This window comes from Ranitomeya variabilis, chromosome 1 (genome assembly GCF_051348905.1).
Source record: "Ranitomeya variabilis isolate aRanVar5 chromosome 1, aRanVar5.hap1, whole genome shotgun sequence".
Lineage (NCBI taxonomy): Eukaryota > Metazoa > Chordata > Amphibia > Anura > Dendrobatidae > Ranitomeya > Ranitomeya variabilis.
In genome coordinates, this window is record NC_135232.1 from 927,054,733 (window position 1) to 927,081,838 (window position 27,106).

General features: G+C 47.1%; 1 protein-coding gene across 1 annotated transcript in view; it reads left to right on the forward strand.

The window, feature by feature from the left end:
- The first annotated feature begins 4,793 nt into the window (after window positions 1–4,793).
- The window catches only part of LOC143799541 (UPF0462 protein C4orf33 homolog), a 95,118-nt gene continuing 72,805 nt past the window's right edge, over window positions 4,794–27,106 (forward strand). The window contains exons 1-2 of the mRNA XM_077281154.1: window positions 4,794–4,843; window positions 4,911–4,971. Coding sequence (XP_077137269.1) covers window positions 4,794–4,843; window positions 4,911–4,971 — 111 coding nt within the window. The remainder of the gene's footprint in view (window positions 4,844–4,910; window positions 4,972–27,106) is intronic.

Below are 27,106 nucleotides of genomic sequence, written 5' to 3' on the forward strand. Positions count from 1 at the left end.
ACTAGCACATTTACACACCAGGCTGGCACCTTTTTTAGGGTGAAAAGGCAAATATAAATCTGGTGTGATAGACAAAGGGGCTTGGCCTAGCTATTGAACTAAGCAGTCAGACTCCTTTTGGCATGAAAGAAATGCTGCCCTGTATCAGGCACAGGACAGGAAACCAAGCCAGTATGCCCCTATGATACAGCAACTATCAAATTAGTGCACAGACCTGGGTTAATGGAACTATATAAGTCATGTACCTATTTACAGCCATTTTCTGAATATCTTTTTCCTGGAAAACTCACGAAACCTGTTGCAGACTTCAGCTTTCAGCAGACTCGTTGAACCCTTTAGGCATTATGGGAAAATGAACTGTTATTACATACGGCAACTATTTTCTTCATCATCACCACATGGAGGGTTTCAGGAGAGATCTGACACATGAAACAAAGATAGTATACAGTACAGTATTACTCTACGTTGGATTGGGGCTAACTTTCCAAATGCTGGGGGTTCGACCACTGGGACTCCTACCGATCACAAAAATCGGAGCTCTCATGTTAATTGAGCGGGGGTCGATCATGCACACTCTTATTGGGACCTCCAGAGATAGCCGAGCTCTGCGCTTGCTGGGCTTCAGCACTCCCATAAAAATGAACGGAGAGGCAGTGCGCATAATTGACCACTGCTTCATTCACAGGAGGCTCTTCAGTGCCCTAGTTCTCAGAATAGGTGGGGGTCTAAGCAGTCAGACTAGATTGCAGGAGGTCAAAATGCTAGGAATCCCACCAATCCTGGGGACCTTGGATAACTTTCAAACTTGAGAATGCCCCTTTAACAATCTCTAACAGTAATAAAATTTGCTGTCTGCACAACACAGTCCCTCCAGCATAAGCCTGCAGCTGTTTTATATTCCAGCATAATTGTGTGCTGAAACATATAGAGGATGGTACAATACTTGGAATAGGCTAGCACACCCCTCGGATGGTATCCCAATAAATCTCTATCAGTCTCTGTGAAGTCGAATAATACAGAGAGTTAGCAGCCTGCAAGAACATTATGCCATATGAAAATATCCCAGGAAGAATGTTGTATGGGCCCGACATACTCATATCATACCTCCCAACCGTCCCGATTTCAGCGGGACAGTCCCGCTTTGGCACCGGGGTCCCGCTGTCCCGCTTCGGGCATTTAAAATCCCGAATTTGCGGCCGCCGGTGAAGCCCCGCCCACTTCCGGGACGTAGAGAGAGCCTGTTTTTTTTTTTTTTTATATAAAAGCTGCCTCCTGACCGCCCGCGCAACACCCCCCCCCCCTCCCGCCCCCTGTGCGGCGCTGCCACGCTGAAGGAGAGAGCCTGCAGCAATCAAGAAGAAAGGTCAGCGATTCACTACCTCTGGCTGTGTGTGCACGGAGCTCCGGCTTCTGCTCTTAGCTGCTATCCCGGCAGAGAAGGAGAGACGGGGGAGGTGCCGGGATAGTGCAGAGCTGTGAGCAGGAGACTGAAGACTTCAGCAGAGAGCTGCACATGGACATCAGCCGCCCCTGCATCACAGAGGAGATTGTGTGTGTGTGATGTGTGTGATGGCTGCGTGTGTGTGTGTGTGATGGCTGGGTGTGTGTGTGTGATGGCTGTGTGTGTGTGATGGCTGCGTGTGTGTGTGTGTGATGGCTGCGTGTGTGTGATGGCTGCGTGTGTGTGTGTGATGGCTGTGTGTGTGTGATGGCTGCGTGTGTGTGTGATGGCTGCGTGTGTGTGTGTGTGATGGCTGCGTGTGTGTGTGTGATGGCTGCGTGTGTGTGTGATGGCTGCGTGTGTGTGTGTGATGGCTGCGTGTGTGTGTGTGATGGCTGCGTGTGTGTGTGATGGCTGCATGTGTGATGGCTGCGCGTGTGTGTGTGTGTGTGATGGCTGCGTGTGTGTGTGTGATGGCTGTGTGTGTGATGGCTGCGTGTGTGTGTGATGGCTGCGTGTGTGTGTGTGATGGCTGCGTGTGTGTGATGGCTGCGTGTGTGTGATGGCTGCGTGTGTGTGATGGCTGCGTGTGTGTGATGGCTGCGTGTGTGTGTGATGGCTGTGTGTGTGTGATGGCTGCGTGTGTGTGATGGCTGTGTGTGTGTGATGGCTGTGTGTGTGTGATGGCTGTGTGTGTGTGATGGCTGTGTGTGTGTGATGGCTGTGTGTGTGTGATGGCTGCGTGTGTGTGATGGCTGCGTGTGTGTGTGATGGCTGCGTGTGTGTGTGTGTGTGATGGCTGCGTGTGTGATGTCTGCGTGTGTGTGTGATGGCTGCATGTGTGTGTGATGGCTGCGTGTGTGTGTGTGTGTGATGGCTGCGTGTGTGTGTGTGATGGCTGCGTGTGTGTGTGTGTGATGGCTGCGTGTGTGTGTGTGTGATGGCTGCGTGTGTGTGTGATGGCTGCGTGTGTGATGCATTTGTGTCAAAGCTGCATGTGTTTGTGAGCTGCGTGCGTGTGAGCTGCGTGCCTGTGTGTGAGCTGCGTGCCTGTATGTCATTATACAGTATGGAGCATCATGTGTGGTCATTATACAATATGGAGCATCATGTGCGGTCATTATACAGTATGGAGCATCATGTGCGGTCATTATACAGTATGGAGCATTATGTGTGGCCATTATACAGTATGGAGCATCATGTGCGGTCATTATACAGTATGGAGCATCATGTGCGGTCATTATACAATATGGAGCATCATGTGCGGTCATTGTACAGTATGGAGCATCATGTGCGGTCATTATACAGTATGGAGCATCATGTGCGGTCATTATACAGTATGGAGCATCATGTGTGGCCATTATACAGTATGGAGCATCATGTGCGGCCATTATACAGTATGGAGCATCATGTGTGGCCATTATACAGTATGGAGCATCATGTGCGGCCATTATACAGTATGGAGCATCATGTGCGGTCATTATACAGTCTGGAGCATCATGTGCGGTCATTATACAGTCTGGAGCATCATGTGCGGTCATTATACAGTCTGGAGCATCATGTGCGGTCATTATACAGTCTGGAGCATCATGTGCGGTCATTATACAGTCTGGAGCATCATGTGCGGTCATTATACAGTCTGGAGCATCATGTGCGGTCATTATACAGTATGGAGCATCATTTGCGGTCATACAGTATGGAGCATCATGTGCGGTCATTATACAGTATGGAGCATCATGTGCGGTCATTATACAGTATGGAGCATCATGTGGGGTCATTATACAGTATGGAGCATCATGTGCGGTCATTATACAGTCTGGAGCATCATGTGCGGTCATTATACAGTATGGAGCATCATTTGCGGTCATACAGTATGGAGCATCATGTGTGTTCATTATACAGTATGGAGCATCATGTGCGGCCATTATACAGTATGGAGCATCATGTGGGGTCATTATACAGTATGGAGCATCATGTGCGGTCATTATACAGTATGGAGCATCATGTGCGGTCATACAGTATGGAGCATCATGTGTGTTCATTATACAGTATGGAGCATCATGTGTGGCCATTATACAGTATGGAGCGTCATGTGTGTTCATTATACAGTATGGAGCATCATGTGTGGCCATTATACAGTATGGGGCACTGTGTGGCCATATTTTTTTGTTTATAATTATTGTATATGAAACAGTGTGATCGGCAGTGCTAAATGGGTGTGGTTGGGATGTGGATATGGGTGTGACTAATTATGAATGGGTGTGGTCAGAGGCGTGGCCTAAAATTTGCCGCGGCGCGCAAAGCGCGCCGCAAACTTTGTCCCTCTTTCCCATCTTCAAAAGTTGGGAGGTATGCTCATATTGCCAGCTGCCATGTACCTTGGGTCATATGAATAAATGACAAGGTCCTGTAGGACAATCGTCTTGGTAAAATGAGAGTCTGAGCCGGAGATTAGGAAGCACCTGGCTTACCATGTAATAATAGAATCCCCTGGCTCCTCACACTGGCTCTGATCTCTGGAGAGGAGACACCTGTTTGCCTCATATTCCGGAGCTCTTCTGTTTCCTGCAGTGCCCAGTAATCCTTATACTGGTAATTGGGAATATTGGTATATTTTAGCATGTAGTGGAATATGAGCGGTAACATTTTCAGCCTTTTTATCAAAAGCATCATATATTTTGCTCGTATTAATGCACCTAGTTTGCCTTTTCGTGCATTTGATCTTTGCAGCTTACTTTGCATGTAATAATACTGCACTCTAGCCAATTATGCCCATGTTATACCTCTTTCCACCACTAGATGGGAGAAGCAGCTCAGACAAAAAAAGAATCAGACTCTTCTTTGTGCTTTTTAAAAATGACTTCCTCTAACAGCTGCATATTAATGCAATTTCTGAAGTAATACAGAAATCACTTGTATATGTCACAGGACTGTCAAGTCAACCAGGCTATTGGCTTTTTTATTTTTTTAATAAAGAAGCCTGGATATATATATTTTTTTCTTATCATCAGCCATATTCTCTTACATGTATCAACCTGATAAAAAAAATACCCAAACATGAACCACTGACTAGTGGCTATCATCTTTAGGGCCCATTTTCACTTGCAGCATTTTAATCTGCACCAGTGAATAGTTTACATGTAATATTCCAACAAGCCAGATTTTCTGATAGTTTATTAAACTTTCATGAAATACATTTAAAGCTGAGGAATATCTCATTTAACATGCTGAGTAATTATGTCCCTTTAAGAGATCCTTTAAACGGATTTTTCAATTCTAAGCCTTCCTTATCCACTGGCTCCAATAAAATCTGTGTAATGTGACAGCTCGGAGGAAGCATCCATCTTTAATAATGTCTTTGCCGGATCTGTGTACAGCCCCCCACATCATCAATTGTAGGGGGTGATGAAATAACGGACAGCTTCTTACTACGTCACACGTAACTATGTCTTTTGGTTTTATATCATAGGGAACGTGTTCTCCAGACCAGGCTAAGCCGCGAAGATGCAAAAGCGCATCCAGGCAAACAGGTGAATGCTCATCAATTTGTTTTCTTTGCATCCATCATAAAGGATAATGGAGCACATTAGTACACATTTGCAAAGACTATTTATCAGAGGAGGAAATGGCGTCTCTACGTGCTGTGCATTTCGAAGGCCCCTGGCTGACACTTTTTCTAAGGCCGGTTTCTCACGTCTTCATTTATTTTATTTTTTCTTGAATGCAAACAACTGTCCATTTGTCATTTGGGATTCATGTGTCAGTTTTTACAATCCTTGAATCCGTTTTTCAAAACTGAAAAAAAAAAAAAATTCTCAGTAAACAGTGAAGTACGGACAGCACACACGTGACATCTGTGTGATATTAGTTTTTCCATGGAGCCATTGACTTGCATCGGATCTAATAAGAATACGTCTCCTTTTACTTATTTTTTTTTAAAAGAAATTAACATTATAATGGGTCTGTGATCTACTCTATATATCATAAATAATGGATAGTCCACAAGCCCAAAAAACTGATGTGAGAAGCCACGTTCAGTATTTGGTCAGTATTTTACCTCAGTGTTTGTAAGCCAAACCCAAGGGTGGGAGATAAATACAGAAGTGGTGCATATGTTTCTATTATACTTTTCCTCTGACTGTTCCACTCCTGGTTTTGTCTTACAAATACTGAGGTAAAATACTGACCAAATACTGATAGTGTGAACGTGGCCTTAAGCCGACTCAATCTTGTAACTCCATATCAGAGTAGCATCGGTCATTTGACATCTGATGGAAGATAAGTTCTGTTGGATCTTGGCATGGCTGTCGACCTTTGCTATTGTCCCACAGAAAAGGAAAATGGCTTAGGCTGTGTTCACATTTGTGTTTTTCAGTTTACATTTATAAATGAGATCACGGAATATGTTGGCAGTATATGATCAAGGACAATAAATAAATATTACAAACCTTGAACATAATCTTTGCCGCTTCATTCAATGTCTATGGGGCTGACGAAAACAGTACCTGTCTGTCTCCAGGAGTCCAATTCACCGAACGACCTGCTGCTTGATTCAAGGCAGTCAAGTAGTGAGGAGGAACAGATGGCTTAGGACCCCCATTCAAGGTGATAAACGTGCAGCTGTGTTCAGGAAAGGCTTGGTCTGTATGGATTTGCCGTTGATAATACTTTTTTGCATTATATGAGATTATTAGGGTACATTGGATTCTCCCTCACCTTCAACCATCATGTAGCCCACCTTTCCCTGCCTGCAGACTCCTTGTAAATGTTCAGAAGCCAAATGCTGGAAGACTGTGGATCTGGATAAACATATCACTAAGTAACTTTTTGGTTGCAGGAATAGTTTTGAAATACTGTTTTACTCCAGCGCCCACCGCTCCCACAAGTGCACTGGAGGTGCACGATAGCCCTGAAGTGCACCCCGGTCTCTGTACTGAGCTCTTCCCCTCTGCTTTTTTGATTGATGATTTGATTTAGTGGGGACATAATAGCCATCAATCAAAGGCAGAGGGGGGTTTGGTGAGTGTTCAGTGCAGAGATCAGAGTGATCTTTAGGGCTCATTTCCACATGCGAGGCACACGTCCGTATCTCGCATGTGGAAACCAAGCTGTGGAGCCGGCACTCCAGAGCGGAGCATGCGGCCGCATAGGAACACATGGAGCTGCACAGCTCCGCTCCAAAGTGCCGGCGCCAGAGCTTGGTTTCCACATGCGAGATACGGACGTGTGCCTTTCATGTGGAAATGAGCCCTTAGAGCAAGGGCCTGCTTCCAGTGCACTTGTGGGGATAAAACAGTATTTCAAAAGTAATTGGAGCGCCCGCTAGGGCTGTGGGGTACTCGGGTTAGGTCCGACGGTTCTTAAGGGGGTGGTCACGGCAGCAGTGACCCGGTCCATGGCCCTGGGCATCCAATAAAAGTCAATTAAAAAGGAAATAAAGTTTATAGGGGATTAGTTTGTGACGCCACCCATGGTGCTCGGCAATAGGGAAATGGCCGACGCTGCGGTTCAGCTTCACTGGGGCAAATGGTGACACAGCAGAGATGTTTCAGCTCTCCACGAGTAGAGCTAGGCCCCAGGGCAGTTAAAGAGTTAAAGTTAATGATGGTAATGGTGGATGTTCTAGTGCAGGGCAGGTGATGCAGTAAATAACTCTGAGGACACAGCAGAGTGTAGTTTCCATACTTTACTCACAGTTCTTATATGCAGTCCCCAGCTGGGGTGCTGTGTCCTCCGGGACAGTGTTCCACACAGCTCTCAGGTAGTTCGGGATGCACTTTGCCAGAACCCCCTTCTTATGTTCCTTCTCTGGCCTTCTCACTGTACAGGCTCCTGCATCTCCTGCCCTGTGCCTTACACACAGGATCCCAAACCTGCAACCTTGGATCCTGCCGGGCGACGTCCTCCTGGTCCCCTTGATCCTATGTGGTTGCCTTTTTAGCGAATATGTGCGATTGTGGCTGTGACACATACAATTACCATAGCCTCCGGTTTGCTAGCTGAGCCTTGTAGTTCTCCACTAGTCTGGAGCCGGTACCCTACTGCGAACTGGTCCCTCCACCCAACTACGGTCGGCGTGGATTCGGGCCCCATGGGTGTATTCCTCACTACCCATGCCCCTAGGACCCCTTATCTCTCTTCTTTCTGTCAGGAGCTTCTGTCTCCACGTCTGTTCTCCTCTAATTCTCCTCACCAACTCCCTAACTCCTCCCTCTAGTTTCTATGACAACACCTCTAACTGTCACTCTCTCCACCCACATCTTCTACCTAGTCCCTCCCTGGCTTGGAGAGGTCTAGTGTTGGGTGTTAGCGTGTGGGTACTGGGTAGTGTCCCCTCCTTACCCGAGAGCAGTGTACCACACCTCTGGCTGAGGTGCAGTACTTCTGTGGTGACTGGACCTTCAGGGGAGCCACATTATCCTGCCACCAAAATGTCACATAGTAGTACACAGTGTATGCAGATCGCCAGGTCTCCTGTCTATCCCTATCAGCTTTTTTTTTCATACCTGCTGACAGCTTACTTTTTAAAAGGTTTTTGGTAATAAAATAAATGGTAAAATTAATCTAAGAAGACTTGATACAAGTGTACAACCCCAATTCCAAAAATATTTGGCCACTGTGTAAAATGAAAAGAAAACAAGACTAATGATTTGGAAATCTTTTAGAGCCATATTTTATAGTAGAACATAAAACATAGATCAGAAGTTGAAAGTCAGATTTTTTAAACTTAATTTAGAAAAAAATAGCTCATTTAGAAATTGATGGCAGCAACACATCTCAAAAAGGTAGCACAGGACCATGTGTAAGGGGTTGAGAGCCTTACCCCTTTAATATATATGTATATTTATGCTGTGTTACCAATGAATATTTCATGTTGCTGCACTATGTATTTAATAGGGACAGTATGATTGGTCTACCAATAAAATTGAATTTTTGACACTATTTTCGGTATCTGCCTCAGGTTGATCTGCTTACTTTAATAGGGACAATACAGTTTGGGTTGTGACCACTAAATGGGGACATAGAGGTCACTACTCTGTATATAGAACTGTAGGAGTTAACTGTAGGAGGGGTTAGCTGAGAATAAGTCAGGAAGGTCTTCCTGTATTAGTCAGTCAGGGGGTAGACCCCTTAGTGCTCAGGTGGGCTATATGCCCGAGCTGCCAGATAACCTCATAATGTTCAAGCGTGTGCCCAGCCATCCAGTGTACACAGAGAAGAGCATAGTACAACAGATCCTACAGTAGAGAAAGGAAGGAAGCAGAGGAAGACAAAGAGGTCACTGTAAAAGTGTACGGGCAGGTCACTCCAGAATGTGGCAGATAGCTTTGTGGGCTGAATCTCTGATATCCGGGGCGAAACGGGCAGACAGATGCTTCACCGTAGCGATGCTTTACAGGGAGGACACTGAGGGGCTGTCTGAGATGCCCCGACCCGCAGAAACACTTAGTGACGCAGGAAACAGAGAATGGAAAGATGAAGTGATATGCTATATCATCTGTGATGGAAATGCTGGAGACTACTTGGATGTGCTGTGTCCTGAAGTAAATAAATTTGTTCAGTTGAGAGTTGCCCTGGACTGTGTCTCTATTTATTGGGATGCAGGAGCAGCTGCTTGCCAGTGAAGCAAAGGGGACACTGACAGCACAATGAGTACTGGGCACAAGATGCAAAATAAGAAACACCTTTTTCCTGTAGAGGGAGGCCAGGCTATCAGTACCCGAAAAGCTCAGCCATGACTACTGCCCTGGCTGACCGTTACACATGCGTACCATTGTGCAGTACCTACTCTATGTCTGGGAAGTGAGGAGGCCATATAGCATAAGGTTTGGTAGAGGAACATTACCCAATTCTTGACAGGTGTAAGTTTCTAGCAGCTTTAGGCTAGTTTCACACTAGCATTCGGCAGGGCTGCGGAGGGCTGCGGAATTTCTCCATTAAGCCCGACCCACTGCCGCGCCTCTTCCTTCAGCTACGGCTGCATGCGTCCTGCGTACCCTAACTTTAACATTGGGTACGCAGGCCATGCAGATGTATGTGGATGCCTCCGCATGCGTCGTCTTGACTTAGTCGCTGACCTGCGTCAAATGCAACATGTTAGGATTTTGTTGTGGTCGGCGCAGCTTCAAACAATGCATGCAGAGGCATCCGCATACATCCGCATACCCAATGTTAAAGATAGGGTATGCAGAATGCATGCAGCCGTAGGCGGAGCTGAAGGAAGAGGTGCGGCAGTGGGCGGGGCTTCACGGAGGAAGTCCGCAGACCTGCCGAATGCTAGTGTGAAACAAGCCTAACAGTGCTGGGTCTTTTTTTTCTTTCATAATGTACCAAATGTTTTCTATTGGTGAAAGATCATCTAGTGCAGGCGGCCAGAGTTCATCACCCGAACTCTTCTGTGAAGCAATGCTGTTGTGATAAATGTAGTATGTGGTTTAGCATTATCTTGCTGAAATGTGCAAGGCCTTTCCTGAAGAAGACATTGGATGGGAGCATATAATGTTCAAAAACCTCTATATCATGTTTAGCATTGATAGTGCATTGCCAGACGTGTAAGCTATCCATGTCATAGACACTAATGCAACCCCATACCATCAGAGATGCAGGAACTGTGCACTGCTAAGGGACAACACTGGCCAATAGTTACTCCTGCATCCCTAAACAAACACCCTATAAAAATGTCCCTGGGTGTGTGCACAGTGTACGCTGATTTTGCTGCCATTCTCAGTCTGCATATGGCCGTATATTGGAGCAAGTTGGGACCCTTTGTTATCTTGAAGAACAAGCCAGACATGGTTAATAAATTAAATTCTTTTTACTTGTTCTTACAGTAAATCTACATACACAAGGTGGTAGGTAGAATACTTCTTTTTGTCATTTGTATTACACGACAAAGGCACACACATTTTGGTTGTGGATGGTGGCATATAACTATAATGCTTGTTACTCGAGTTTCTCCGAGCATGCTCGGGTGGTCTCCGAGTATTTTGGTGTGCTCGGAGATTTCGTTTATGTTGACGCAGCTTGAATACATGTGGGGGTTGCCTGTTTGTTAGGCAATCCCCACATGTATTCAAGCTGTCTAGCATCCACAAATCATGCAGCTGCGTCGACATAAACTAAATCTCCGAGCACGCCAAAATACTCGGAGACCAACCGAGCATGCTCAGAGAAACTCGAGTAACGAGCATTCTCGCTCATCACTAGTGAGGAATGTTAGTGTAGCACTACAGGTCAATGTTGAGGACCTCCATCTTCCCAGTACAGGGTCACACAAGTCAATGTGTTTCACTGTGACCACTATGCTCTAGCTGCACTTCCTGTGAACAATGTAACCAGCTCCACCAGCTACCACCTTACTAATGTGCCCCAGCTTGGCTGACCTCTTCTTCATTCATGCTGATCTTCAGGTCTGGCTAACACTAAAAATGTACCTAAAAGTCAACTTGCTTACTGAGAGGAGAAAATTGCTGTCTCTGTTGCTGGATACTTCAGAATTTTACTACCACTTCCCTACCCTGGTATGCATGGCCCCCTCATCACTACCCTGGTGTGCATGACCCCTCTCATCCCTATCCTAGTGTGAATGGCCCCTCTCATCCCCATCCTGCTGTGCATGACCCCCTCATCCCTATACTGGCATGCATGGTCTCCTCATCCCCATCCTGGTGTGCATGACCCCCTTATCTCTAGCCTGGTAGGCATGTCTCCCTTGTCTCTAGCCTGGTAGGCATGTCCCACTCATCCCTATCCTGGTAGGAATGGTCCACCTCATCCCTATCCTGGTAGGAATGGTCCCCCTCATCCCCATCCTGGAATGCATCATCCCCATCTCCATGCTAGTATGCATGGCTCTCTCCTTATCCTGGTATGATATGGCCTCATCCCCATCCTGGTATGCATGGCCCCATCCTTATCCTGGTATGATATGGCCCCATCCTTATCCTGGTATGATTGGCCCCCATCCCCATCCTGGTCTGCATGGCCCAATCAGAAAAGGGAATGAATATTCACCGCATTCAACACCCATGGGAATGGAGAGCAGTGAATATTAATTTCTCTTAAGTAGTGGGCTCACGTGATTGCCCGGCAGCTGCAGGAAGCCAGTGGCTGACACTGTGCACTAATACTAAAGAGCAAGCAATGAATACTCACTGCTCTCCACGCACATAGTCCCAGCATGCAGAGCAGTGAGTATCCCAGCAGCTGTCCTTTAGCTTGTAAGCAGTGCGTGATGTCCGTGCCATGTGCTGCTTACAAGCATAAAGCAGCTCCTGGCATCGGAACAAGGCACTGCAAGGGAGCCCAGGGAAGGTAAGTGTAATTTTTTTTAATGTTTTTCTGATGGGGCCATGCACACCAGGATAGGGACGGGGCCAGTCATACCAGGATAAGGATTGGGCCATATCATTCCAGGATAAGGATGGGGCCATTCATACCTGGATGGGGATGGGAGCCAATCATACCAGGATAAGAATGGGGCCATATCATACCAGGATGGGGATGGGGATGGGGGCCAGTCATAAAAGGATAAGGATGAGGCCATGCATGCAAATTCATTGCCCTCTATGCCCATGGGCATGGAATGCAATGAATATTCATTTCTCTTTAGCAACGGGCAAGGGAGTAAGCTGCAGCCGCTGGCTCCTGCCTCCAGTGACCCGTTGCTCTGCCACTGCCGCTCCCCCACCTCCCCACCACAGCAAGAGCCGGTACACCTGAACTATAAGATGCACCCCCCATTTTCCTCCACATTTTTGGAAGAAAAAAGTGCGTCTTATAGTCTGAAAAATACGGTAACCCTAGCTAGCCCTGTAACAGGAAAATGGCAGCCTTCAAGAGGATAAAACATATAACATGAAAATCACATAAAGAGTTTTCAGAGGGGATGTTCCGAATCTTCTCCACCTCAAGATGTTGAAAACAAGCTGCATGGTCCCTCTGCTCTTTTGTCTGCAGGACATGTGGTCCGTGGCTTCCATACAAAATTTCAAATTTTGATTCATCTGACCACAGAACAGTTTTCTATTTTGCCTTATTCAAAGTCTTTGCAATTTTACATTTAATATTTTCCTGAAATAGTTCCACATTTTTTTGGACACGGTTGTTCATAGATCAGTGACCATCTCAACATCCATTGATTGATGTGACCCTACATCTGTTTTTCATTATCACCAGGTAATTTTCCAGCCATTGATTAACCTCACCCAATTCTTTTTAGGCCAGTTTCACACGTCAGTGGCTCCGGTACGTGTGGTGTCAGTTTTAAAATCAATGTGTCTCTGCAGATGTCATTGATTTTTTGCGGACCGTGTGTCCGTGTGCAAAACACGGATACATGTCAGTGTTCGTGGGAGTGCATGGATCACACGGACCCATTAAAGTCAATGGGTCCATGTAAAACACGTACCGCACACGGATGCTGTCCGTGTGCAGTCCGTGTGCCATGCAGGAGACACCGCTACAGTAAGCGCTGTCCCCCCAGCGTGGTGCTGAAGCCGCCATTCCTTTCTTCTCTCCAGCAGCATTCGCTGGAGAGAAGGAATGAAAAATCATTGTTTTTTTTGTGTTTAAAATAAAGATCCTTGTCACCACACCCCTCCCACCCCCTGTGCGCCCGCTGGAAATAAAATACTCACCCGGCTCCCTCGATGCTTCCTCTCAGCGCCGCAGCTTCTTCTTGTATGAGCGGTCACGTGGTGCCGCTTACTACAGTGATGAATATGCGGCTCCACCTCTCATAGGGGTGGAGCCGCATATTCATCACTGTAATGAGCGGTACCACGTGACCGCTCATACAGCAAGAAGCTGCGGCACTGAGAGGAAGCATCGAGGGAGCCGGGTGAGTATTTTATTTCCAGCGGGCGGGCGCACAGGGGGTGGGAGGGGTGTGGTGACAAGGATCTTTATTTTAAACACAAAAAAACCAATGATTTTTCATTCCTTCTCTCCAGCGAACGCTGCTGGGAAGAAGGAATGAATTCCGGCTTCAGCACCAGAAGCAGGGGACAGCGCTTATCTCGAGCGCTGTCTCCTGCACGGTCCGTGTGGTACCAAGTCGGCACATGGGCGGCACACGGCTGCCGCACGTGTGCCACACTGATGTGCCACGTGAGCTCATGGACACACGGACACGGATAACTCCCATACCGATTTTTCCGGTACCGGAATTATCTGGATGTGTGAGACTGGCCTTAGATGTATTTCTGCCATCAATTTCTATATGAGTTATTTTTTCAAAAGAAATGGAAAAATATCTAACTTTTAACTTCCGAAATGTTTCCCAAATCATTGCGTTCTTGTTTTCAGTACATTTTACACAGTGTACCAACTTTTTTTGGAAATGGAATTGTAGTTTTTTCTATGTGACTGTTTCAAACTGCATGCTGTGATCTTATTAACCCAGCATGATATGTAGAGCACTAGAAGGTGTTTGACCAGCAAGAAAAAGCACATATTTAAAGGTGAATAAAACCAGGAGTGTCAGCTACACTGTCCTTCAACTGGAGCAAAATTTCAGATTGCAGCTTATTACTGTATCTAAATGCCCGGGTCAAGAGTTCTTTTAACCTGTGAACAAAACTGGCTTAGGCCGGTTTCACACGTCAGTGATTCCGGTACGTGAGGTGACAGTTTCCTCACGTACCGGAGACACTGACACACGTAGACCCATAAAAATCAATGCATCTGTTCAGATGTCATTGATTTTTTGCGGACCGTGTCTCCGTGTGCCAAACACGGAGACATGTCAGTGTTCGTGGGAGCGCACGTTTTACACGGACCCAATAGAGTCAATGGGTCCGCGTAAAACACGGACCTCACACGGACATTCTCCGTCTGGGGTCCGTGTGCGTGCAGGAGACAGCGCTACAGTAAGCGCTGTCCCCCCCACATGGTGCTGAAGCCGGTATTCATATCTTCCCTGCAGCAGCGTTTGCTGTAGAGAAAATATGAAGAATAGTGTTAAAAATAAAGATTTAGGTGTCCGCCGCCCCCCCACCCCCTGTGCGCCCCCCCGCTGGTCAGAAAATACTTACCCGCTCCCTCGCTCCTTCCTGGTCTGGCCGCGCCTCCTACTGTATGCGGTCACGTGGGGCCGATCATTTACAATCATGAATAGTCGGCTCCGCCCCTATGGGAGGTGGAGCCACATATTCATGACTGTAAATGATCGGCCCCACGTGACCGCATGCAGGAGAAGCCGCGGCCAGACCAGGAAGCAGCGAGGGAGCGGGTAAGTATTTTCTGACCAGCGGGGGGGCGCACAGGGGGTGGGGGGGCGGCGGACACATGGATCTTTATTTTAAACACTATTCTTCATATTTTCTCTGCAGCAAACGCTGCTGCAGGGAAGATATGAATCGCAGCTTCAGCACCATGCAGAGTGGGTACCACACACTCCGTGTGGTACCCACTCGCCATACGGGCGGCACACGTGTGCCGCACGTATGGCCTCCGTGAGTTCCCAGGCACACGGACACGGATAACTCCGGTACCGATTTATTCCGGTACCGGAATTATCTGGACGTGTGGGACAGCCCTTAATGGACTTTATCACTACTACAAATCAAATGGTAAGACTGACATGGAGAAGGGCTCTAACCTAATATATATATATATATATATATATATATATATATATATATATATATATATACCGTATATATATATATATATATATATATATATATATATATATATATATATATATATATATATATATATATATATATATAATATATATATACATACAGCTCTGGCAAAAATTAAGAGACCACCACATCAAAACCCTGTCATGGGCAGCTCAATCTCCAGACCTGAACCCCATTGAAAACCTCTGGAATGTAATCAAGAGGATGATGGATAGTCACACAAGCCATGAAACAAAGAAGAACTGCTAAAATTTTTGCTAACATTTTTGCGCCAGAAGCAGTGTGAAAGACCGGTGGAATGCATGCCAAGACGCATGAAAGCTGTGATTAAAATTCATGGTTATTCCACAAAATATTGAATTCTGAACTCTTCCTGGATTAAAACATTAGTATTAATTTGTGTTGTTTCTTAATTATGAACTTGTTTTCTTTGCATTAGTTGAGGTCTGAAAACACTGGTTTTTTTTTTATTTTGACCATTTTTCTTTGTCAATAAAAAATAACTACATTTATTGCTTGGCAATTCTGAGACATGATGTCAGAAGTTTATAGAATAAAAGAACAATTTACATTTTACTCAAAAATATACCTATAAAGAGAAAAATCAGAAAAACTGAACATTTTGCAGTGGTCTCTTAATTTTTGCCAGAGCTGTATATATCACACACAAAAAAGAACTAAAAACTTCTCACAGGAAAAACATAAGAACAAATCAGAATTTTTTTATATATCCAATACATTTTATTACATACAGGAAATAAAAATAACAATTTTACACATATTAAATACCTACACAACTGTAGTAACTTATAGAATTAATTCAACAGGTTACTTGATGTGAAACATGAACAATGAAACATGTAAACAATAAACTAAACAAAAAAAAAAAATCACTTTTTTGATATTTGTATTACAAAAAAAATATATAAATTGCAAAGTAATTTATATGTACTCCAAAACATAGATAAAAATAATATAATTAGTCCTACATAAAATAAAGCCTCATGAAGCCCCTTATGTTAAAAAAATAACAGTTATGGCTGCTGAGAAGTGGAGAGGCAAGAATGAAAAAAATTATGTCATTAAAGTGGTTGCTCTTGCAAAATGAAGATTCCCCAGTGGCTTGGCTTTCTACAAAATAACAAAGGGAGCTATACTCCGCACCCGGCACTCACCAGGATCCAGCGCATGATGCTCTGTGGTTTTCATTTACACAGGCAGGAAGTTGTCACCATTCAAAGCAGCAACAGGGACCCCTGGGACCTGTGATTGACAGTTGTCATCATTAGTGGTATTCCTGATGATGTGTTATGGGAATCTCCAGTTCAGGTGAGTATAGCTTACTTTGTTGCTTTATTAACACACCAAGTTACCAGGGAAATCTTCATTTTGCCTAGACAACCACTTTAATGACAGTTATAAAAGAGAATCTGTCACCCGGTTTTTACTACCCTATCTTAGAGCAGCATGATGTGGAGATAAAGACCCTGATTCCAGCGATGTATCAATTACTAGGCTACGTTCTGTAGTTTTGATAAAAATCATATTTTTAACAGCAGGAGATTATCACTAGAGGACTAGTACACCTGCTGTAGTCCTCGATATTCAAGAGCTCTGGATAATGCCACCATTGATTGGAAGCTTTATGCACAGTGTTCACAGAAAGCTGCCAATCAGTGGTGTAGGCGGGGTTATATAGAGCTCAGCATTCAGAGAACTGGTAGATCTGCACCAGAGAAATAATAATATTAATAATAGTAAAATAATAAAGTAATGATAAAACAATGATTTTATCAAAACTGCAGCAAGCAGCTGTAACATCTGTGCTGATTTCACCTTCAGTTGCTAGGCGGCGCCACACCGTTGTTGCAGGTAATGTTTGATGGCATCAATTTATTTCTGGGACTTGTGGCTCTGGCTAGTCCAGAAGCTGCAGGGTTAACCCCTTTCCGACATTGGGCATAATAGTACACCCACGTCTGACACCCTCCCTTTGATGAGGGCTCCGTCGGTGAGCCCACATCTTTCCCAGGACATGTCAGCTGTTTTGAACAGCTGACATGTGCCCGCAATAGCCGCGGGTGGAATTGCGATTCACACGGGGCTATTAATCCATTATATGCCGCTGTCAAACTCTGACAGCGGCATTTAGCAAGCGCTTCCGGCAATCGAGCTGGAAATCCGCACACCAGTGACCCCCGTTATGTGATCACGGGTCACCGGTGGGTTGACATGACAACCAGAGGTTTCCTGGATACCTCTATAGTTGTTACTGCCGACTTGCTGTGAGTGCCGCCCAGTGGTTGGTGCTCATACGAGTGTCACAACTCCCAGGTATTACTGCTGCAGGGAGAGCTGCACACAGCAGCAAGGGAGCTGAGCAAAGCGCCGGGTAACAACCAGTACCGGAACCATGTGACAGTTAAGGAGGTGGTCAGGGGCGGAGCCAGATGCCGGGGTGCAGAGGAGACAATGAACACAGGAGAGTAGTCAAACAAGCTAAGATCAGAACCAGGAGATCACAAGGTACCAAAGGGGTGAGACAGAGAATTGTCAGAAGGGAAGCCAGAGGTCAGAAATCCAAAAGAACAAACAAGCAGAGTAAAGCACAGAGAGCAAGGAAAACAATAGCAAACCGAGCACACACTCCAGGGGTCAGGCACACAGACTAGACAAAAATATGACTAACAGGGAATCCTAGTCTGGAGTGAGTATAAATACCCCTCCCAGATAAAAAGGGAGGCCAGCAAAATTAACCCTGAGAGAACAGGACACTAACCATGTCCTAACCATGACAGTGAGTAATTCAGCTACATATAGGCGATCTGATCATCGCCTCTATATAGCAGAGCCGATTGGGTTGTGGCAGCTACTAGTCTCCCATGGAGACTATTGAAGCATGCCAAAGTAAAAAAAATGTTTTTAAAAATATAAAAAAATATAAAATTTCAAATCACCCTCCTTTTGCCCCATGCAAAATAAAACAACTAAAAAAAAATCAAACATGCACATATTTGGTATTGCCGTGTTCAGAATCGCCCAAGCTATCAATAAAAAAAGGATTAACCTGATCACTAAACGGCGTAGTGAGTAAAAAAGTAAAAATGCCAGAATTGTGTTTTTTTGGTTGCGGCGACATTACAATAAAATGTGATAACGGGCAATCAAAAGATCGTATCTGCACCAAAATGGCATAATTAAAAATGTCAGCTCGGTGCCCAAAAAATAAGCCCTGACCCAACCCAAGATCACGAAAAATGTAGACGCTATCGGTATCGGAAAATGGCGCAATTTTTCTTTAGCTAAGTTTGGAATTTTTTTCACCACTTAGATAAAAAAAGAACCTAGATATGTTTGGTGTCTATAAACTCATAATGACCTGGAGAATCATAAAGGCAGGGCAGTTTTAGCATTTAGCGAACCTAGTAAAAAAAGCCTAACAAAAAACAAGTTGCACTTTTTTTGCAATTTCACCGCACTTGGAATTTTTTTTCCATTTTCTAGTACACAACATAATAAACCAATGGTGTCGTTCAAAGGTACAACTAGTCTCACAGAAAACAAGCCCTGAAATCACCATTTTGAAAAAAAAATAAAAAAGTTATGGTTCTGGGAAGAAGGGGAGCAAAAAATGAAAATGCAAAACCAAAAATACCTCTGGTCGTTAAGAGGTTGATCTTGTGGATTTGCTTTCTGCCTGCTGTCAGTGCTGGGTGGGACTGTTCTATATAAACTTCTGAGAACCAGTCCCCACTGACAGTCAATGGTTCAGCTATCCTGGTTCAGACCTCTATGTTGTGATTCTGTGTTTTGTCCTTGTTTTTCTCTTTTTTGACTTCGGTCTGATATTTGACTGCCCACTTGTTTTATGATTCTATGTTTGAGACAACCTCTTGGCTCTGGTCCAGTTTAGCGACAATTCCTATCTTTGGTTTGCACTTCTGGACGGCAGCCCCTTGTGGTAGCAATCCACTGGATCCTGTTGTAAAACCAGATCCTTGTATAGAGGCTAAAGAGTATTCGGGTTCGTCTGGAGTCTGCCAGACAGAATGGCGTCTACCAACTCTGTCCAAGGTAGCCTTTTTGAGCTGGTGGCCTCGAGCTGATGTGACAGCTGGAATCAGGGTCTCTGCCACTCTCAGAAGGGGCATCAAAAACCTGGTGAAAGATTCCCTTTAAACAGGACAACCCCAGGTTAAAAATGGTCAGTTTTTCCTCTTTTGTTATCCCTGCTGCTTCCCTGAGTATTCTGCTTTTTTAAAATCTCCCATATGGTTCCAGAGACCTTTTTATTTACCTACAGTTAATATTTATGGTCGTAACTAAGGGGGTGGTGGTCATAGGATTATCAGGGGCAGGTCTTTTGGCTGCTCTGCCTAATTGCGATGTAAGCCATGCCATGCCCCTTTGGAAAGACCATAAAATCAACAGTAAATAAAAAGGCCCATATCTCTGGAACTCTATAGCAGATTAAAAAAAAAAAAACCAGGGAAGCAACAGGAATAAAACAGGCAAAAATGGTCACTTTTAACAGGATGATAGGTCCTCTTTAAGGGGTTTAACATGTTCAGGAGTCTAACTAGAAGTGTGACTAAAGGGTGAAAATAAAGTTGTTTTCTCCCAGCAGCTGTAAGAGTCATTGGGGCAGGAAGCAGTGAACTGCTTGTGGAAAGACACTCTGATCAGCAGCCTGTCTGTACATACGTAGAAATGTCCACACAAACATACATATGCACGCCACAAAACTCATAACTTGTCAAAATAGTGCATATATTGTATAAATAAATAATATATATATATATATAAGTGCAGCGCCCCAGAGTCCTGGTCGTTGCAGTACTGTCGCTCCGCCGCTAAGGGGAGTGATGGTATGTCTGATGGCACTAAAGGAGTTCACCTGACCAGGTATCACACACACTACACCTCACACTCCGGCCACCAGGGGGAGTGGTTCTATCTAGTAGGCCACTCCTCACGCTCTGGTAAAACTGGGGGTTGGACAGGAAGTTAGGGAGAAAGTAGCTGAGAAGAGCTAGAGAGAGGACCTGTCAGGGGTGGGATCCTGGCAGAGTCCTAGAAAGGGGACAGATTGTTACGGAGTTGTGCCTGTGCCTTACAGCGGCAGACTCCTAAGGAAGGACAAGAAGCGAGGTTTACTGTGGAGAAGTGAGGAATGGAAATACAGCGAAAAGGAGATAATATCAGAAGGAGTCGTGCCTCAAGATCAGCAACATCCTTCTGAGGCGCGTAGCCGGTGGCCGGAACGCCGAGAAAGTAAGAGACTCCAGGCATTACTTTAAACCACGGCCGGGCAGTTAACCATAGGTTGGCTGTCTCACCACTACACCTAACGAAGACAACGGAGGCAAACTGTGGGAGAGGGGCTTCCCTAGCGTCCCTATAAAATAGCTCCAGGCCTACCCTGTCATACGGGTGCGTCCTAGCCATATCATCTGGGGGACGAAGAGAGAAAGAACAGAAACATACACGACAGTTGTGAGGACTATCCCGTGGTGCTCAGCAGGGAAGTACTACAACACACAGGCGCTAGAAGGTAGACACTGATTTCCACCTGTAAAGGGAACTCTGGATGTGCCTTCGGACCGGCCGGTCTCAGCCAACCCTGTTAGCAGTGCTCTGGATTGCGGACCCCGAAGCCTTCAGTAAAGAGGTAAAGAGACTGCAACCCTGTGTCCTCGTTATTCATTGTGACCTGCACCACGCACCACCACCTACAACTTTCATTGGACGCCCCTTAGCAGGGTCTAGCCACCGTGACAACCCCAGATCTGAGACAGAGAGACCCGGTACCGAGTACCCCGCGGCCCTGTGTCTGGGGGCGCTCCAAATTTGGCGTCGCGAGCAGGATCTACTTAAGCCTGACGAGTCGGGTCATGTGTGCCTTGGAACTGTGATTGAACTGTGATTTATTGCAAAGACTGTGTGTTGCTATTTGCCGCCAAAATCCGCCATCGCCACGCTCGAAGGGAGGAGCCAAAGCTTCGTAGGCGGAGCTGGTCAAAAAGAGCGCGGAACCAGAAGACGCGGTAAAGCGATGATCCCGGAAGAGGAACACCAACTTCCAGCAGGTCAGCAGGGGGAAGGAGCGACCATGTCTGAGTCGGGGGGAGCAGAGGCGGCGGTCGCAGCCGTAGACCCAGAGGCATCTCCAGCCCCCGCAGTAGATGCAGCCACGGGCTTGTACCACAGCCGGTTGCCGAAGAGCTCGCCGCCCCTATCCGCCAGCCGGAGGCTGCTGCGGCTACAACAGCCATAATGCCCTTCTCCATGCCAAACCTACCTGGAGCAGCCTGGCTCCCGCGAAACTCTGGAGAGTCCCATACATTAACTGACTTTAAAGAGGGGATCTGCAGCCTGCTCGAGTTCTATCCCCGGACCGAGCCTCAGAAAGTTCACATGATAACCGGCCAACTCTTTGGGGCGGCTCTGAGAGAAGTGAAGTCCTGGCCCACCGCGAATAAGGGAACTGCACAGCAGATCTTTGCAAAGCTTAAAGCCACCTTTGACACCCGCACCGCTACAGAAATTAAGTTGACTTTCTATGGGTGCAAACAGAGGCCGCAGGATAGCCTACGGGACTATGCCCTTAACCTCCAGGAGGCGCTGCGGGCCATCAAGCAGAGTGACCCCGGCAGCATGCAAGATGAAGATAAACTCCTGAAGGAGTGGTTCATTGAGGGGCTCCTGTGCAGCCACCAAAGGAGTCAACTGCACTTCCTGGCCATGCAGGACCCAGACCTGACTTTTGCACAATTCAAGGATAAAGCCATCCAAGAGCTACAAGAGCGACAGTTCAGCCGTGCAGCGCCTCCCAGGCATCCAGCTCTCACGTACCACCAGGAGGTGGTGTCGGATGCCCCAGTTGCCACCGAGGCCGATGCCCAGAGCTTAGAGGACGACTCCCCTGCAGGACTCCGCCTCCAGATGCAGGATCTAACCAAGAGCGTTGCTGCCCTAGCCCGGACTGTGCAGTCCCTACAGGAGGCCCCCAAGGAGAAGATCCAGCTGGCTTCCAGACCAGAGGATGTCCCCTGGATGCGACAGAGGAGGACTCCGCCGACCAGAGGCAGGGACGACGATAGCTTTCATCGAGACGGACGGCCTATCTGCCGCCGCTGTCATCAGGTGGGCCACCTTGCAAGGTACTGTCTTTTAAACGAGCAACCCCTGGGGTAAAGGGCCAACCCCCAGGAGTAGGACGATCAGGCCCGCAGCATTGGAGAGCCAAATACGTTGGAGGGCGACCAGTTCTTCCTGTTGTGATCGACGGTATCCCCATGAACGCTTTGCTGGACACCGGTTCTCAGGTGACGACTATGCCTTACGTGCTTTATAAACGGTATTGGGAGGACACCGATATTACTCGTGGCCCCGATGACGATTTCACCATAATAGCCAGTAATGGTCAGCCATTGCCACAAGTGGGGTATAAAGAGGTCACCATCAAAGTGGGGCGGGTGGAATTGAAGGCCCAAGGGATTGTAATTGTTGATATTGACCGCCGTGAGTGTAATCCCATGATGACCATTGGTACTAATGTTATAGAAAATTGTCTTGCAGAAGTTATTGTCCTATTCCAACAGGTAGCAGAAACAGCAGGCTACAGTGAACAACGTGCCCTGCAAAAAGAAATCAGGGCCCTGATGCAAAGACAGCAGGTGGAGCTGACTGGTGGTGAAATTGGTCGTGTCACAGTGAGTGATTCAAACCCCATTGCGATACCCCCCAGGAGTGAAATGTTAATATGGTGTCGGGCAGCCATAGGTCTCAGAGGTAAAGACTATCAGGCCCTGGTAGAACCTGTATATTCGGATAATAGGCCTACCCTGCTGACAGCTAGAGGTGTGGTTGATGTCCGCAAGGGGAGGGTGCCAGTACGTGTTCTCAATTGCGGGGAAGAAGAAGTTCAGCTAGCCAAATATGCCACACTTGCCAAACTGTTTACTATTAATAGTAGTGTGATACAGGCACCTGGGCCCTTGGTCCTGTCCAATCCGGCGGAGAACAACGGTTCTGCAGGGCAACCGAACGATTGGTGTCGGGAATTACATGTGGGCACTGACTCTACCCCACCTCACCAGAAACAGGGGGCCTACAGGGTGGTTCATGAGTACGAGCGGGTCTTTAGCAAACACCCCCTAGATTTTGGACAGGTAAAAGGGATCCAACATCATATCCCCACAGGGGATCACCGACCCTTAAAAGAAAGATACCGTCCTGTACCCCCAGCTCATTATCAGTGTGCCAAGGACATGCTGCGAGAGATGAAGGAGGCTGGGGTAGTGAGGGACAGTTGTAGCCCCTGGGCAGCTCCATTAGTCCTTGTTAAGAAGAAAGATGGCACAATGAGAATGTGTGTGGATTATCGACAGTTAAATCGCATTACACATAAAGATGCATACCCACTGCCCAGGATAGAGGAGTCCCTGGCTGCTTTAAAATCTGCTAACTACTTCTCTACATTGGATCTCACCAGTAGGTACTGGCAGGTTCCCGAGGCGGAGGCGGACAAGGAGAAGACGGCCTTCCCGACGCCGATGGGTCTTTGTGAATTCAACTACATGCCCTTCGGATTGTGCAATGCCCCGGGGACGTTCCAGAGGATGATGGAGTGCAGTCTGGGGCACAAGAACTTTGAAACTGTACTGCTGTATCTGGATGATGTCATCGTCTTCTCCAAGACCTACGAAGACCATCTGAAGCACCTGGCCGAGGTGTTTGAAGCCCTATCCAACTTTGGCTTAAAGGTGAAAACATCCAAATGCCACCTGCTGAAACCCAAAGTGCAGTATCTCGGCCATGTGGTGAGTGCTGAAGGAGTGGCCCCAGACCCTGACAAGGTTACGGTGATTAAGGACTGGCCGAAGCCCAGCAACCTCCATGAAGTCCGGCAGTTCCTCGGGTTGGTTGTCTATTACCGGAGGTTCATCAAGGACTTCACCAAGAAGGCCGCGCCATTGCAAGATCTGTTGGTGGGCCAATCCAAGAAGACCAAAGGGAAGAGTACCCCATTTGACTGGAACGAAGGACTGGAAGGATCGTTCATTTGCTTGAAGATGGCGCTGATGGGAGAAGAGGTACTGGCCTACCCTGAGTATGATCAACTGTTTGTACTGTATATGGATGCCAGCAACATAGGACTGCGAGCTGTGTTGTCCCAGGTCCAGAAAGGCAAGGAGAGGGTAATTGCTTACGCCAGCAGGAAACTTCATCCCACGGAAAGGAACCCTGACAACTACAGTTCCTTCAAGCTGGAATTCCTCGCCATCGTTTGGGCAGTGACGGAGAGGTTCAAGCACTACCTGGCCTCAGCAAAATTTACCATCTTCACAGATAATAATCCACTAACGCACTTGGACACAGCAAAACTCGGGGCCTTGGAACAGCGGTGGATGGCCCGGCTGTCCAATTATGACTTCACCATCAAGTACCGGGCAGGACGCAAGAATGCGAATGCCGATGCCTTGTCCCGGATGCCCAATTTGCCAGAAATGGGGGAGGACCTGGAGGCACTTGAAGAAGTAGAACTTCCCGCTTTCCATCGCCCCAAAGCCACTCAATGCTCCCATCATGTGAAGAACAAGCACAGAAACAACCAGGATGCCACGGTGAATCCCCTGCCTCACCATGGGTGGGCAGAGACCCAGGATGGTGACCCTGCGGTCCGTCGGGTGAAAGAACACCTGACGCAGGCAGGTTTGCATCCCGGCCCGGATGATCCACAAGAAACCCAACAGCTGTGGAAGGGGAGAAGCAAATTGTTTATTCACGACGGTAAGCTGTGCCGAAGAAGTATCGACCCCCGCACTCATGAATTGGTATGGCAGATAGTGGTTCTGAGGCAAGATGCGCTGATGGTTCAGGGAGCGTACCACGATGAGGCTGGACACTTCGGTTGGAGGAAGTTAGAGAGGCTACTCCGAGGGAGATTCTATTGGATTGGCATGAAAAGAGCCATCAAGAAGTGGTGTCGGGAGTGTGGCCCGTGTGGCCTATGCAGGAAGGACCGTGACAGCCAACGTGCTCCTTTGCAGCCCATCATCACCAAACGGCCGCTAGAACTGGTCGCGCTGGACCACGTGAAGCTGACACATAGCCATTCGGGCTATACTTATGCTCTCACCATCGTGGATCACTATTCCAGGTTCCTAGTGGTTGTACCTGTCAAGGATCTAACGGCCAGGACGGCCACCAAAACCTTCCAGCAGTACTTCTGTAGGCCCCATGGGTATCAGGAGAAGGTACTGACCGATCAGGGACCAGCGTTTGAGGCGGAGGTGTTCCAGGAGTTCTGCAATCTGTACTGGTGTAAGAAGATCAGAACCACACCGTACCATCCCCAAACCAACTGGATGTGTGAAAAGATGAACCAAGTGGTGATCGACTTACTTGAAGACCTTGCCTGTAGAAGAGCGGAACTTGTGGCCAACAAAATTGCCCGACCTGGTAGACATGTACAACCACATCCCAGTGAATTCTACCAACTGCACTCCGGCGTACCTGATGCGAGGAAGGTCTAGCAAGTTGCCCGTTGATCTGGACATGGGGGTTCTGACCCCCGAAGATATCTCGCCGGATGCCGATTGGGATACGGAGAGGCAGCAAAGGTACCGCAAAGTACAGGAATGCGTGGAAAGAAGTCTCACTCAGGCCAGGCAAAAACAGGAAAGGGACTACAACCAGCATGCTCCTGCGATTCCCTTGCCGCCTGGCGAGCAGGTACTCAAGAGGAAGAGAAGGCTACACAAACTTGACGACCAATGGGAAGCGGAACCGTATACCATACTGCCGTCCGATTTCAACAATACCAAAGTCTGTCTCATCAGCAAAGATGGAGGGGAAACCTCAATGGCAATATCCAGAGACCACCTTAAGGTATGCCCTGATAAGTTGAGGGAGAAGGAAACAGGTCCAAGAGCCTCTCCACCTGCAGAAGAGGAGAAAATGATACACACTGTCCTTGGTGATTTTCCCCAGTCTTGGACCCAAATAAATCAGGCCATCGTGGTACCGGTCGTAACGTTTCGTCAACCGAACCCGCCTGGACTAGACGTGGTGCCAGATCTTCTGGACCCGCAATCACCACAGACCCCGCCGGACGATGCCATGCCCACCGTTGGACCGGCGGAGCCTCCCTCTGCTATCGGCGAATCTGCCGTACCCACTGATGGTAGCAGCAGCTCTGAGAGATCCAGTATGCCAGTGCTACCCAGACTCACTAGAAGTGTAGCTAGAAGGCAGTACACTACACCAGTGGTAGCAAGCGTAGCCAGCCCTGCTAGGCCAATAACAACCCCCGCACTACGGAGGTCTACACGTAGCACCAAGAATCAGACTCCCCTTCACTACAAAACTTGGAGGTATTAACTAAAGTTGCTAATTGTGTTTGTGTAAATATCCTTGTTACAAGTTTAAAAATGGACAACGGAGCAGTGGACAGTGAATTGCTCCAAAACTTTCAAAAGGGACCCCTTTGTTTATCCGGGGTCCCTGCTGTTTTAAAGTTACAACCACTGAACTGAGAGTCATAAACTGTGCATGACCAAACTTTCGCAACGTTCAAGTGTTCTCACCTCCCGTAAAGGGAAGCACTGTTTAGTTTACTTGTTTCATGCATTTCAAAAGTTTGTATGTTTGTTGTTAACATGTATTGTTGTTTTTCTTTTCCCAGTCCGGGAGTACTGGATTTAACCGGGGGGGAGTGCAGCGCCCCAGAGTCCTGGTCGTTGCAGTACTGTCGCTCCGCCGCTAAGGGGAGTGATGGTATGTCTGATGGCACTAAAGGAGTTCACCTGACCAGGTATCACACACACTACACCTCACACTCCGGCCACCAGGGGGAGTGGTTCTATCTAGTAGGCCACTCCTCACGCTCTGGTAAAACTGGGGGTTGGACAGGAAGTTAGGGAGAAAGTAGCTGGGAAGAGCTAAAGAGAGGACCTGTCAGGGGTGGGATCCTGGCAGAGTCCTAGAAAGGGTACAGATCGTTACG